At 44.9% G+C, this 15,251-nt stretch overlaps 2 protein-coding genes across 3 annotated transcripts in view; one reads left to right on the top strand and one right to left on the bottom strand.

Moving 5' to 3' along the window:
• Positions 1–3,005: 3,005 nt before the first annotated feature.
• On the bottom strand, positions 3,006–6,686 carry LOC104566170 (anterior gradient protein 3-like). Its single transcript, XM_010212925.2, has 7 exons — positions 6,542–6,686; positions 5,977–6,040; positions 5,543–5,595; positions 5,094–5,170; positions 4,487–4,550; positions 3,828–3,911; positions 3,006–3,063 (listed from the first exon to the last, which is right to left on the bottom strand). Exons 1-7 carry the CDS (start codon positions 6,684–6,686, stop codon positions 3,014–3,016), a joined length of 537 nt encoding a protein of 178 aa, XP_010211227.2. The 3' UTR covers positions 3,006–3,013.
• A 5,290-nt stretch (positions 6,687–11,976) lies between these two features.
• The window catches only part of IFT54 (intraflagellar transport 54), a 38,081-nt gene continuing 34,806 nt past the window's right edge, over positions 11,977–15,251 (top strand). For both annotated transcript variants that reach the window (XM_088526960.1, XM_088526961.1), the window contains exons 1-3: positions 11,977–12,135; positions 12,325–12,393; positions 14,523–14,684. In XM_088526960.1, the coding sequence (XP_088383086.1) occupies positions 12,013–12,135; positions 12,325–12,393; positions 14,523–14,684 (354 nt within the window). In that variant the 5' untranslated portion in view covers positions 11,977–12,012. The remainder of the gene's footprint in view (positions 12,136–12,324; positions 12,394–14,522; positions 14,685–15,251) is intronic.

A 15,251-nucleotide genomic window follows, 5' to 3' on the forward strand; every position in this document is an offset into this window, starting at 1 on the left:
TTTCACATATTTTTAAAATTTAGCAGGTTGGTTTGTGATTTCCTAGACTGATTCGGCCAGGAAGGGGATATCATTTCCTAACTCTTTTGGTCTTAGTTTTTACTTAAATAATACAAACGTTGTTCTATGGATGGATTTTTTTTTCCTTTGACTGAGGTGAGGGCAGCCATTTCTTCTCCCTCCCTGGCTTATTTTGCGCAGCCTTCTTCCCTTTTACCAGGAGTTGTTCTGCCCAAGAAGCTCGCAGATGTTATCACACCTGCTGATTACCAAGGTAAATAAGGACTCTTTGTGTTTGCAAATTACTGTACTGAACTTTGCTGTCACTTTAACTCCTCAGATCCCATTCTGGACAGCTGTACTGAGCTTGATGCTTTTTCTTTCCTCACCTGCTCTGATCTGTTCCTGAAAACATGAAGTTTGGAGAAATCGAAATACAGATTCCAAGCCCTGAAGTAGGGATTTTAGTATGTGCCTTTGTTGAAGTGTGATGTAGCAGTGCCTGCACTGAACCAATATTGAATTATTTCTAATGTTGGCTCAAAATGCGTATTTTTTTCTTAGAATTATTGTGGACCACTCCACAATGAAAGTGTTAAAAATGGGGGGAGAGGGAATACCTTTTTAAAAAGGAGTCTTTGTGATTCCACAGTTTATTATGGTTATATTCCAAGGCCAGGAAAAAGCTTTCATCTTTATTTTTCAAGTGTACTTCACAAAATAAAGAGTCAATTTTATATGTCTATTTGGTTGGTCTGTACATGGCTGACTGATGTATGTTGGTTGGGAAGGGGGTAGATTATTTTCCAACACTGGATGGGGCTCAAGCTCAGTAGTACGCTTGGAGTTTTACATTTGGAGAAGTTTCTCCGAGTATCTCGGGGAAATAGGAAATAGGGTGCGAGATTGTGGGTTTCTTGCTGAAAGACACAGTATCAGCTTCTGGGGTAGCAAGTGTTTTGCGTTTCAAAAACTGCTTTTTTTAAAGCTTCCTTAAACTTTGAGTGAACCGTAGAATTGGATTGAAATGGCTGTATTTGGACTGTGATCAGTAAGGATCCAACACCTGCTTTGCTAAAAATTTCCTTTCTCATCATTGGGAAGAATTAAATAAGGGGGGAAAGGGCAAAACTGGCCTTAGGCCCCGCTACGTGCTTCCTTGCTGACAGGTTTCACAGGAGCGAGCGCTCGCGCGTCCTGCTGGTTCTGTGCGTCGCAGCTGCCGGCTGCGCGCGGGGCTTCCTGCCGCCTGTCCCCCTCGGGCAGCGTCGTCCCCATGCCGAGCCCGCTGGCGTCCCCACCTCCAGGGACTACCCTGTTTTGGGCCCCATCAGCCACAGGTCTGTTAGTCAAATTCCTCTTTAATTCCCTTTTTGCTGGCGCTCGCAGGGTAGTGCTGCGTGTTTCTGCATGCGCCCAGTCCTTGGTGCTGCAGTACAGGAGCTGCTGAGGTGGCCGTGGGCTTCTGGTGCTTCATCCGACTCCCCTTCCTGCTGGCCACCCCCGCGGCTTCCTTCTGCACTTTAACTATTACTGCCCTTAATAAAGAGGAAAAAAAAAAATGAAGGGAATTCAGGAAGCAGACACGCTTATATGTAGCAGCTTGTGGTTATAAAACAGCTCCTGGGTGGCTTCTGTGAATTCTACCTGTGTTTTTAATGCTTAGTGGAGCTGAACCCTTCTTACACCCCTAGTCTCTGGTGGATGCTTAGCGCATGGACAGGTTCTGTTTCGGTTTTGCATGACAGGCTCAGGATGGCCAAAAGTGTTGCTGCTCAACTGATACTTCTTTGGGCTCCTTAATGGATGTCTTATAGTAGAAAATTTAACGATACTGCCATAGAAACAATATGCCTGTAGCCACAAACTATAGCCAGAGAATCTGTCTTTGGTAAAAAGAACCGTTTACATTCTGACTAAGGAATCATTTTTTTAGTAATGATTTATGAATCCTTGACTTTTCAGATCAGACTTAGTTTGCATGGCTGGCAGCAGAATGAAATTTGTTCAAAGGCTGATGGTGAGACACAGGATTTGCAGATTGTCAATTTGCTGACCAGGGCGTTGCACACAAAATAACGTGAAATCAAGTTAATTGCAAAGGAAATACATCAGTGCTTTATTTCTGTTGTTCTGGATTACACAGCAAAAGCTTTTAATAAAAATAAGACATTTCTGAAATACATATTAGTGAACTGGTAATTCACAAAGCAATGAAGGTACAAAAGCTGGGACATAAAATCCGTGTTCCTTAATTTATATTATGGTTGCATGATTTTGTTTCTTACTCTACAAATTCTATGTAAAAACAGTGAAGGTATAGTTAATCTAGATTTCTATTTAAAAAAGTAAAATAAAAGTATAAACTAGATGATAGAAAAGTTAAAATAAGGATATAATAAGCAGGCCCAATTAGAATAATCCCAGGCTGTGGTTCATAATGAAATGCCCCCAAAGAAGCCAATATAATCCTCCTGGTTTCTTCATGGATGCCATTTGAAAGCAATCGAGAGATGCACTCAGTTGCTGGGTTGTGTTTGCTGCTTCTGCTTGCTTGTGGGAAGCAGAAAACATAACTAAAAGATCTGTGGCTTGGGGGAAGAAAAAATGTAGAAAATTGACTGCAACAAGTACAATCTAGTTTAGGCACACACAAGACAAAATGTGTTTATAATGTAAGCATCGAGCCCTGCAATTAAGCTGCTGTATTTGATCCTTTCCAAAATTATGCTAATTGCGGTAAAGAACAGTTTGTCAACACAAGCAAGGAACGTTCTTGTGCATCAATAATAATCATAAAGTCATTAAAATAAATTGCTGGTTTGAAAAATGACCAGGCAGCAGTGCATCAGTCCCTGTATCATGGGCTGCACAGAGTTCTCCTAGTGGTGTTTTTTTTTTTTTTTTTCTAAGGAGGCCTCTGAGGGAGTGGACAAAGACGCAGCACCCATCCTGGCTTGGCCATTACTGGGTTTTCCAGCATTCCCGGGTGCGGATCGGAGGCGCCCGCTGCTCAGAGCTCTGTGTGGAGAAGGGCCTTTGCTTGCCTCATGTTTTCAATCACTGCAGAGAAAACACCAGTGTTACCATGAGGTTCAAAGGGTATCAGAAAAAAGTCTGGAGTGCAAGAACTAGAGGAGGAAGACTGTGACCTGAATAGCAATGCTGTACCTGGTTTGCCCATGGAAATGGGTTTGCTCTCCTCTTTGCCCCACAGCTTTTGAATCTGCCTCATTTCATTTTGTTGTGATCTGGGGCTCAAGGCCTCAAAAGTTGCCATTTCTGTTACTGAAGTGGGCAGACAAGAGAGGGGAGAGCAGAGGCACCAACCCTTAGGAGCTAATTACAGTATTCATGGATTATTTATTTAAGCTTTATATTTACCCCTAGGCCCAGAAGTATTGCAACTGGAAACCACCTCAGTGGCTCAGTTGTTTCAGATTATGAAGGGCAACAGCAGTATGCTGGAGTCTGAAAATACTTTGAACAGAAGCAGCTTGAGGTTTGGGGGCCAAACTTGCACCACATTTGGAAACACCAGCTTCCTGGCAGCCCTCAGGGGTTCAGACACGGAGGATAATTTCCTATGGTTCACAGCCTCATTTTTCAGAAATATTTGGCATTTATTTTATTTTTTCCCCCAGAGGGTACTTGCATTCTAACTTCATTCATATTTGTGTGAATTAAGTGCTGTGAGCAGGCTTTGTGGCAGAAACAGACAGTGACATTTCTAAAGATTCTCCTGTGCCCTGTTCCTTTATCCAGATTTGTTTTCTATAAACTTGCGATGGCTAAAAAAAGATCAGTTTAGTACCCATTTCACTCACAGGTTGAAATATCTTGTGGTTCATAGGTGTACATCCTGTTCCCATATTTGCCAGTTATATCAGCTCGCACTGTCATGGAAGGATCTTGAGGGAAGGGGAAAAAAAAAGTTTGAGTTATTAGTGATACAGAGTTTGTGGCGTGGGAAAGAGGTGGTTAATTTTGTGGGAAGTAAAATAGTGAGGTTTGAAAATGGTGTTTGCTGGTCTCTTTATGGCTGGAAAGATACATTTTTGAAGCATGAGACTCAGTAGCTGTTCTTTTAATGAAGGAAGTCTACTTCTGAAACCCACCATGAGAAGACTATGTAGGGTCTTGGTGTGGTGGCTCAGGAGAATGAGCCTTTGTTCTGTTCCTACCCAACAGTTTGGTGGAGGATTTGCCCATAGCTGTTGCTTATGGTTCATAAGGGAACCTTTTTTCTGTCGTTGGGTGAAGTGTTTATCAGTTGTTCGAGCACGTGCTCGGAGTACAAGGCCCAATTTAGTTATCTCCAGTTAAGATTTCCCTTTTTGAAGGTCTTTATTATTATTCCTACAGTGTAAGGTGTTCAAAAGAGTATTAGTTGGAGCAACATGGATTCAATGGGGACCATACAGGAAAAAAAATGCCACCAGCTGGCGGTTTTGTTCAGGCTGTTGTCCCAACTGCAGGGACTTACCAACAAAGAGGATGCGAGGGACGTAGTGGCCGTCGGGTGCCAGGTTGTCGTCGCTGCTGGAGTGCTGTTGGAGTTGCACAGGCTCACGGTGAGGGGCACCTCTCAAAGCACTGTGTGGTGCTAGAAAGGGGCTCCATCAGCTGCACTTGCCTTAGTATGTAGCCAAGCTTACCTTGCCTTGCAGAACTGTCTGCCACCAACCAAAGATTTTGGTCCCATGCAAGAAGCTGGGACAGGGGACAGATATCCCATGTGTGTAACTTGGAAAGCCTGATGACTGTTTGTTTGCTTGGGTTTTTTTTGCTCATATTAGAATTTTGCCTATGGTTGGAGAGCACAAAATTGTATTCCCATACTGATGTGCATGCGTGTGTGCATGTATGGAAGTGTCTCTGGCCTCCCTCCAAGAGTAACCATGCTGATGTTTTGAAATCATATTGTGTATCCCCAGGAGGGTTTAAAAAAGTGTGTGTGTGTGTGTATATATATATATATATATATATATATATATATATATATATATGTATGAGATTCCATTTGAGATTTTAAGATGGTTTATCCCACTCCACAATAAACATGTAGATTATTATTTTAAATTCAAACTTACCACCAGATTTAGCATGATAAAGTCGTCCTTAGCCATCTGCTGAATCTCTCTGCTAGAAGCAAAAGCTGCCTTTAAAGCTAAAAGAAAGATAAATATGTTTTGGGGGTGTGGGAGGGGGGTAGGGAAGCCTGCATCATTGCTTTTCAGGGTTTTTCATCATCTTTTATGGATCCTAGACCCACCAGGATGCACCAACAAAACTTTTTGACAAGCACACGTCACACAAAGGTTGGAGGACTTGGCTTTAGTAAAGGAAAACACAAAAGAGAAGCTGAAATGCTGATGTACTGAGGTATTTCCATTGCAGTGGAGGATGCACGTGGTTTGGCTTTATTGAGCAGCATCTGGCCCTGCCTGTTCTGGGAAGGTTTCACACCAAGTGCTCCATAGGGAATGAGTGGTGACAGGGTTCGATGACCGGATTGTTTGGAAAGATTTGCTTTGCTCACCTTGGCTGTAAGGACACTCTTCCAGATGGTGAATGACCATCAGGGGCTTCTTGCTGAAACAACATTGCAGGAAAGAAGAGGGAAAGCAAGTCAGACCTTTTACAGACATCCCTTGCAAAGAATCAAGCCACCAGGATGCTCTAAAGACTCTTAAAAACACTGCTAAAAGATCAACTTGGGCACCAAGAAAGAAAGGATGTGGAGAGCTATGACAGAATCCTAAAAGATGCTAGTGAGCATCTTTGAAGCAGTATTGTTCAGCTTCTGTACAGTATTGATAAGCACTGCTTACAAAGCATAGTCCACAACTCGAGCATCATGCCAGGACCTTCTCTGCTTTACATGATCATACACAGAGCTAAAAAAGCTGAGATGAACACAGCTAATGTCCTCACCTCAATCTATGAGCCAGCGTAACAGCAACTGAGGTTTACCTTTGTCTTGATCTTGCTAAACCTTCTTCGTAAGTCTGCACCCATTCGATTTCATCTCCCCAGCCTGTTGAGAGGGGGCCTTAGTTAGTTTTCTTTTTCAGGAGGGATAGAGGAGGAGGAGGACGCACCTGCTGCCTGTGCCTGTCCCATCATGCTGGCAGCAAGGAGGGCAGCAGAGGAGTGGAGCTGATTCTGTGTCTACAGCTGCCTGCCTGCTCCGCGTGCCCTGCCAGGGAAGAGGCCGCTGCTGTGGCTGCCTCCTGGCTGGCTCCTGAAGAGCAGAAGGGGCAGCCAGGGGGCTAGTCTGGCTCTTGGCTGTGTCCCCAGCACAGGTTTGGAGCAAAGCACCTGCACTTGCTCCCGAGTACAGGGTGTGAGGGCTTCTGCTGACTGCACCAGTGCTCTTGGCCACAGTGGCACTTCCTTCTGCATGGGAATCCAGGGAGATGTTCCAGCCACTGCACTCGGAGATTTGCCTGCCTGGATATAGGGGTGGAAGCACCCACTAAACACTGCCATGGATGATACTCAGGAAATGCTGGTTCCTTGGGACAGCCTCACTCACCTCGAGACAGAGTCTGCGGGGTCCGTATTGGGGCAGGACCTTCCTCCTCTTCCTCTTCAGCAGGGAGCTCCTGGACCTTTCTCTGTGCAGCCTCCATTAAGCCATTGCAGAGAAGGAAGGAGCCGAGTATCAGAAAAGAGCGCATGTTCCTGGCTGGCAACAACTGTGAGAGGAAGGATCAGCTCAGGCAAGCAGAGCTCGACTAACAACCCAAAGCTCGGGGAGAAAGGCCCAGGAAATACTAATCTGCCTGTTAAAGCTGCAAGGTGTCACAGCAAAGACATAGGAAGGCTCTGTAGTGATTCTGAGTGTTCTTCCAGCCGCTTGAACCTCCTCAAGAAAAGAGGATGCATTTGTTTACAGTAAAACAGCACCTCTGCTCAGTTTACTACAAAGCGGCCTATATTTTCAGTCAAGAATTGATCATGCCCATCTGGTTAATTTTGATGGGGGGGGGCGGGATTTGATCACCTAGTAGCAATGCAAGTCAGGCCATTTCCATCTAGAGGCCTGAACTGGCTACTCTTTAGGGCTGTAATAACCATCAGCAACACCTGGCAAAAAAAAAAAAAAAAAAAAAAAAAACAGCCCCAGAGAACAGGCACCCTAGCAGAGAAGAGGAGCCCTGTGCTCCCCAGAGAGCAGACGGTCGCATAAAGAGCCATTTACCTGGAACCGATCTCTCACCAGGCTGCTGCTTCAACGTGAGCGCGTCCTTGTTGCAGGGTCTCCGCCGTGGCCAGAACGAGGTGAGGACTCTTTATACACCTGTATTTGCACAATAGCTGAGGAGGGACGTCAGCTGGAATTCCAGGATATCCTGCTCCTGGCCAGGTGCAGAATGAGCTTTTTACAAAAGCGTTGCTTAAAAAAAAAAAAGGAATCAGCCCAGCGTGTGTTTTTAATCAGGATATATTGATTTACGAAAGCATTCCTGCAGTGTTTAGAGGGTGCTTAGACACACCTAAGTCCCTGGATGTGGACTGTGGCTCTGCCAGGACCTCAGTTCAGCTTAAAGGAGTTTGAAAAGCTTATGCTGTTTCTTAAATTCTCAGACAGGCAAGGTTAGGAGCGTTTCTGCCCCTTCAACTAGGTAGCGTATGTTATTCGAAATGTCTCAGAGGTGCCTTAAAAGAGGCAGGAGAAAGGAGTAATGGCGTCACTTTATTTTCATTTTCCAGTGTTAATACATCTTTAAATTCAGTTGTAGTTGAAGGTTTAGCTGTTTACATTATCTGGTTTGCTGGGTGCAATGAAATGTCCCAGAACCAAACTGTGGGAGATACCGAGAAGATGGATAGATGGGTAGACCTGCACAGTAAAACATTGTGCAAGTATTAGTATATCACTGCCTGAAGAGATGGACATCTTCATAAATTTTAAGGACGTGAAGCATCATCCTTTTCCATAAAGGGCTGATAGCTCTTTGCAAGGATTTTATCGTTTCCCATGAAAAATACTTTCCTTTCTGATGTGAAATCAGCCATCAACTTGTTAAGAAATACTAGCCCTGATCTATAGGACTGCACACAGGTGTATTTTGGTCCCTGTTTGCATGTGCTCTGTTGTGGTGAATAAGAGTGGGGTCTTTGGCAAGGGGCTCCCTGTGACGTCCCATACTAAGGGCTTTGGCTGGGTAGCACATGGGTCTGAGTGGTTCAGAAAGGCTGGAAACCTTGTCTCCTGTCTCTCCCATGCTTGGTTACTTAACCAGAGCTTGTTTTGATACCAGTATGTGTGAATGGCTTCCCTTGGTGCCTTTGGAAGAAAGTGAGTGTATCTAAAATCTAGCAGAGCTTGGACCTTAAACTTGCTTCTGATGCCTGATGCACAAGGGGCAACAGCTGTAGATTGTTCCCCAGCTGGACCTTGGGGCTGGGCATGACTGGGCTCCTAGGAGGGGGCAAACAAGCACCCTAGAGAATAGGGCTACACGAGAGCCACTGAGGAAGGTAGGGCCAGGCTCTTGTTTTGTCAGCCCTCAGAAGACCAGCTTCATCATCTACGCGAAATCCTAAGGGTTCCTGTAAACAGGCCTTCTTGTAAAAGGTCTTGGAGTGCAGCACACACTGCTTGTCGTGCTGAAACTTCAGCCCCAGCACCTCTCCTGGGGAGATGCTGCACGGCAGGGCTGCTGTCTGGTCCAGACTTAGTGGGAAGAGCATAGGGGTCCGCCACAGAATAAAGCATGTCCTGAGATGAGATGTGAAAAGGCAAAATGGAGCTTATAAAGGAGGGTAGTAATTTAAAACACAAATGAAAAGCACCATTGTTTGATGAAGGGGAGAGGACGAGAGCATGTTCAAAGGAAGCCCGTTTCCCAGGCCTATGCAGTCATTTCCCTGTCTCGGGCTCTTGCAGTGGAGTCGCTCTGATTGCTGCTCGTGATAGTAAAATAAGGGACACTGCGTGATTGTTTATTTCTGCTTCGGGGATGGATTTTAATGTAAACTTCCTAAATCCCGTACTCTGGAGATCTTTGGAGAAATGCCAACTTGTTGAGTTCTTGAATTATGTACACACTGCAGACTTTTTTATATCTTAAAAAAGAAAGTCTTAAAGTTTAGAAACACAGTGAAGCATGGGAAACTGCAGAATTTATCACGGGTACAGAGAATGGCAATAAAAATCGAGTGAATCACCTCACATTTCATTGTTGCTTCAGAAAGAGTATTCTATAGGGCAGGGAACCAACCAGGTGCTTTGCCTCCTACAGCAACTTTGGCTCAGGGTAAATAACCAGAGGGCCTGTATCTGTTTAAACTACAAAACTAAAGCAAAGTTTAATTGCTAGGAAACTGCAATGTCTCAAGACTATTGCAGCCTGTCAGTCTGGTGTGCCTCTTCCAGCTTTTTACAAGGTTGCAGTCAAAAGTAGGATCCCAAAAGAAGTGCAAAATCAGAATTATGCGGGAGGAGGATTTTTAATGTTTCAATAAAATGCCTCTTTTTTTCTTCAGTAGACTACACACAGATTCGAGCTCCTGCTCAGCTGTTTGCCATCACTGAAAATGTTGCAGTTGTTCAAAGTTCATGCAGGCTGTAAGTGCCTCCATGTTACTGCTGTCCTGATACCTGTGTCCCCTCATTTAGTCTATACTGGAAATGCCTTTGAGATAGGATGTTACACTTTCTGCTGCCAGGCTGCATCTGTATTTTTCAGGATCATGTGGTAGTTTCGTTGATGTGGGCTGGGAGATGTGCAGATATGTCTGTCTGTCGTGTGTGTGTATGTATATATGTGTGTGTATATATAAATACATGTGTGCACATGTATGCTACTGAGAAAGTCATTTAAGAGTGGAGATGGTATCCTACTGTTTGTGATATGTAAGGAAAAATAAAGCGATGTAGGTTTCTGTTCCAGCTGCTGGATTGTCAGGTCTTGAGTACTTGGCCAGCAATATATAGTGTAGTGCCATCTTGCTGCTTTCTAGACTACTTCAGCAAAAGAATTCTGTGGTATCAAGTCAAATTAAAAGTCTATAAAGGGTGGGTACCTTGCTATGGGAGGAGGTAAAACTTGAAGGAAAAGGCAATGTGCATTACATTTTTTTTTCTGCTTCCAGTAGTCTTTGTCTACTTGAAACAGCAAGTTTCTCTGTGACCTTGATGCTAAGATGAATTTTGCTGAGAGATCTGTGAATGTTGACATGAGCCAGTCTGTAGGCTGCTATGTGGTCAACGGCACTTCCTGATGGCATTTTAGGAGGATTGTGTGAGATTTTCATTGCACTATTAAAGATGTGCAAGCACTTCTATACTTGCATGCTTTCCTAACTGTGGCATGTTTTCCATGTCTTAGATATTCCCTCCATATTTTCACCCCATGTGACAAGGTGTCAACTTGCCCAACCTCTACTAGCAATCTGTTCCCTGGTTTTAGGATAAGTCTTTTGGTTCCCGTGCCTCCCTTTAGGTCTGCAGGGACTCGTGGAGGTTTTTTGAGTTGCTAACTTTTGGTTCTTCAGCTAAATTGGGCTGTACTTCCTCAGGGTACTAGCTATTTGGTGAGACTAGCATGGCAGGGGTCAAATTTAGCAAAGCCCCAGAGGTTTCTTCTCAGGCTTGACAGACACTCTACACAGAGCTGGTGGCAGAATTCCAGATTCCAAAATAAACAAGCCTGCTTTCCCAGAGCAGCTTCTTCCCAGTTTTCTTGCTTCCTCTGAGACCCCTTTTGATGCCTTTGGATGTAGAAGCTGTCAACACCTCCTCCTCTTCCCAGGCTCACCAGATCCTGAAGGAATAGTCTGTCTGGGAACCTCATCGATTACAAGTGTGTCAGACTGGGAGAAGACACAAATGGTTTCCTGACGACTTTCTTTTCCTGAAATACCTCCTCTTGGGAGCCCCGGCAGCTCTGTGGGCTGCCTGGTCACTACTGCCTGGTGGAATTGTGACCAGGACACATCTCATAGGTGACAGGGATGGTGCTCCTGCTCCTCTGCTGCTTTTCCCCTTCACTTGGCTTGTTCTGATGTTGGAGGAAGTGGGAAATGGGACCAGAAAAAATGGAAGTTCGTTTCTTCTTCCCAGCCTTATTCTTACTTTCTTCTTACTGGCTGACACCCTCAGATCTTAAAATTTATTCATGCACTAAGCTGCCCTACCTTACAATTTCTTCACTGCACTTTTATCTTCTAAACAGGGCCTGAGTACAAAGCTGAATTTTGCCTGACCTAGGCATCAAACCTCCCTTTCCTTCCCTCTCCCCCCCCACTTTTTTTTTCAGGTCTCTTATTCGTTGAACCATCTAACTCCTGAAGGAGCAGGGATCTGGTGTTCAACGATCCTCATTGCTCCCAGTTTCAGTGGCTTTAAAAGAAAAGGTAAAGGTTTTCGTCAGCCAACTCTGAACTAGCACACGTTGAAAGGGAAACGTGCAGACTGGCCACCTCGGCCCGCACCAGCATGGCGGCGGGCCGGGCCCAACAGGGCTTCTGCGTTGGAGGGGGCGGTTGCTAGGGCCGCGCCGCGCAGCCTAGCAACGGCGCGTGGGGCACTGCGCCTGCGCGGTGCGTCACGGCGCGTGGGGCACTGCGCCTGCGCGGTGCGTCGCGGCGCCTAGCAACGGCGCCTGCGCGGTGCGTCGCGGCGCCTAGCAACGGCGCCTGCGCGGTGCGTCGCGGCGCCTAGCAACGGCGCCTGCGCGGTGCGTCGCGGCGCCTAGCAACGGCGCCTGCGCGGTGCGTCGCGGCGCCTAGCAACGGCGCCTGCGCGGTGCGTCGCGGCGCCTAGCAACGGCGCCTGCGCGGTGCGTCGCGGCGCCTAGCAACGGCGCCTGCGCGGTGCGTCGCGGCGCCTAGCAACGGCGCCTGCGCGGTGCGTCGCGGCGCCTAGCAACGGCGCGTGGGGCGCTGCGCGTGCGCGGTGCGTCGCGGCGCCTAGCAACGGCGCGTGGGGCGCTGCGCGTGCGCGGTGCGGCGGGGCAGGCCGGGAAGGCGGCGCGCGGCGGGGCCGCCGCCGCGATGAACGAGGCCGTGGTGCGGCGCACGCAGGAGGCGCTGGGCCGGGTGATCCGCAAGCCGCCGCTCACGGAGCGCCTGCTCAGCAAGCCGCCCTTCCGATACCTGCACGACGTGATCACCGAGGTGCGGCCCGGCGCGGCCCGCTGCGCCCGCCGTTGCTAAGGGACGCGGCCTGGCCGCGGCCTGGGGGGTGCAAGAGCGACCTGTTGCTGTTGCCAGGGTTCCCAGAGGCCTCTCTTTGTGTCCAGAAAAGTTGTTGGCTCGTGTTTTACTCGCGTGCTCTTAACCCAATGCTTTCCCTCTTTTTCTAAGGTAATTAGAGTGACGGGTTTCATGAAAGGACTTTATACGGATTTTGAATTGAAATCAGAGAACGTTAAGGTGCGTGTTAATCGTCCTTTTGTTTGTTTGTTTGTTTTTTCCATATTTAAAGTGTGCTTTGATGCTTACCCCATGGTATTTTCCATATGTCATTTCTCTGTTCCCTTTCAAGGGAATGTCTTTAGTTTAATGCTGTGAACATACAGGAGAAGGCGTTGCAGAGTTGTTACTTTGTGTTGTGCATCAGGAGATACCTGCAGATTGTGTCCGCGGTGTTGCTAGGCGTACGGATGCAAACAAACTGCCCTGTGCTAAAGAACTGTTTCCGTAGGCAGTTGTAGTATTTCCTTCCTTCGCTATTGTTAATGCAGGGAGACACTAATGAAGGCTCTCAATATTAGTGGAGACAATCTCAAAATCCCAACTATGTGATAGTTGTTTGGTTTTAATCTGTTCAAAGGAGTCAAAGATGGGAAGTGCCCTGGCTCTGGAAACTGTCTTCCCGCCTGTTTAATGATCATTCACATGCAGTCGAACCCAGCTCCTATTTACGGTTTAGCTTTGGGACCTCAAATATCCCATGGGCCGTTCTGTTACCCTCCAGTGCTAGATAATGCTACCAGATGTCCTCTGAAGGGTATTGACCTCACACAGCTAAGATAATACTTGCTTCTTTCACTTCCCTTTGTATTGGTACCTCTATTAAAACAGATGCAGCTCACTCTGGATGTGGGCACCTGATACCCAGACAGTAAGTGCAGCGTGAAGTTGGGTGTTCTATTGGATAATTCTGGCTGCTTATTTTTCTAGAGTAACTGAAATATCACTGGTCAGCTTTTCAGTTATCAGTTTGTATGCCATGATTTATATTCCTTTGAAAAGATGCCTACTAAAATAAACATATAAAATTCTTCTTGGATGGGTCTGCTGTTTAAAAGGCTGGTATAATACCTTGTTTTTCTTCACTCATCAGCATAAGGGATGAGTAAGTAGACTTTCATACTGAAACTGGTAAAAATTTCACAAATGTTATGATAATTTATTAATAAAACTTTCTTTGCCCAGGTATTTTGCAATTCGGAGACTTCACATCGTGATTTAATTCCCTGAGCAAGGAATTTCCCCATAATATTTCACTTGAGTGCTAAAACCAACCTGGGAATTATATTTTATATATTTTTGTATATACATAGATGCACACTTTCCTATGATTTTGCATAATCGTTAAAAGCCATTATCTTTTTATGAGTGTGGTTGATAAAAGTTGTTGGCAAAGTCAAATTTTAAAATGAAATGCATCTGTTAATATCTGCCTCTCCTCATTTCTTACTGTCCTTCATATCTCTTCCTTACTCACTGTTAAGTCTGGTTTGCAAAGTACAAATATAAGCACTAAGTCCCACAATTTAGCATCATATAAATCCTATAATTTTAGGACATCTGCGTTGAAGAGTGTCCTGTGCAGGAATTGCTGAGGAACTGTGCGATAACAATCCTGCTGCAACTTTCAGGATTCTTTGGGAAATATTTGCATTATTTATATATTTATTTTAACAAAACATTTCACAATGTTCAAAAGTTTCTTTTAGATTGTCATTTTTGGAAACATAGTGCCAGAAATCTTACAGTAGTCTTAACGTACTGGACTGAAACAGTAAGCATATTGAAAAGATGAATTTACATTTTTAATTTGGCCATTCTAATTCAGTATACATCCATTATAAAAGTTGTCATTTCTTAATCAGAAATAGGAAACTAACTCTAAAGCAGGGGTAGTAGCCAGATTTCCTGACCCTACAAACCACGTGTCTTAACATGTTTGACAGCCTCCAAGTGACTTGGAGGATCAAAAAGAGGTGCAGAGATTTCAAGAAGAGAGCTTGCCCTTTATTCTGGGCTCAGTCCTTCCTTCCAGGTGCAGAATTTGGTCTCGGAAGAGGCCCTTCCTTCTGCTTTGGGCAGCAAAGCCCAGCTTTGAGCTGGGCTTGCAGCAACCCAAGTCAACCCAAGGATGCTGATACAGCTGCTCCTAATGGCTTCAGCTTGCACAAAACCTGCCCGAAAGGCACAGCTTGGCTATTGGAGACACTTTCTGCAAACATTCCTCCCTGCAGAGGTTTCCTGGCTCTCAGTGATAGATGGAATTATTTTGAAGTGTCAGGATTAATTCCTAATTACTGTTTTGCCAGGATAAAGATGCCAAAATCAGCTTTCTTCAGAAGGCAATCGATGCTGTTGTACTGGTAACAGGAGAGCCACTGTCAGTAAAACCAGCACGTGTTGTAGCTGGACATGAACCTGAAAAAACCAATGAATTACTTCAAGCAATTGGGAAGTGTTGCTTAAATAAGGTATGAGGTAGCTATTAAGGTTTCTCCCTAGCTACAGTACTGTCTTTATTGAGCTGTTCTATGTATGACTAGAGCTCTGTTTGTGACAACTGTTTTGTCCTTCATCCATCATTTTTGTTAACATTATGTTGTAATACATTTTGTTCGGTCACCTGACAGATGTTTAGTGCCTGATCCATAGCACAAATCTATCTTAGATAGGTGATTGCTTTTAATTTATACTGTTTTTCTATTTTTTATTTAATTCATTGGTCATATAATACAATTTATTATGTTTTAGGTGGAACATGAGTTTTCAGAATTTTGAACTTTTGAATGCAAACAATTATGCATCCTTGTATGAAAAGAGGCTGCTACTTTTTTTTCCTCAGATCTTTAATTCTCTAATGAAAATTCTTTGGATACAAGGAATGCAAGGAAAGGGGAATCTAATAATCTGTTCTTTAAAAACTTCAGAGGCATTTTGTTCTTAAAATAATTGTCAAATTAAATTTACTAATGTAAAAGGGTATTATTTTGTTTTAATAAGCCAAGTGTTATGGGCTTCTTTTTTATGAATTACTTGAG

This window comes from Tinamus guttatus, unplaced genomic scaffold (assembly GCF_059628265.1).
Source record: "Tinamus guttatus ecotype Peru unplaced genomic scaffold, ASM5962826v1 Tinamus_guttatus_pri_ptg000260l, whole genome shotgun sequence".
Taxonomy (NCBI): domain Eukaryota; kingdom Metazoa; phylum Chordata; class Aves; order Tinamiformes; family Tinamidae; genus Tinamus; species Tinamus guttatus.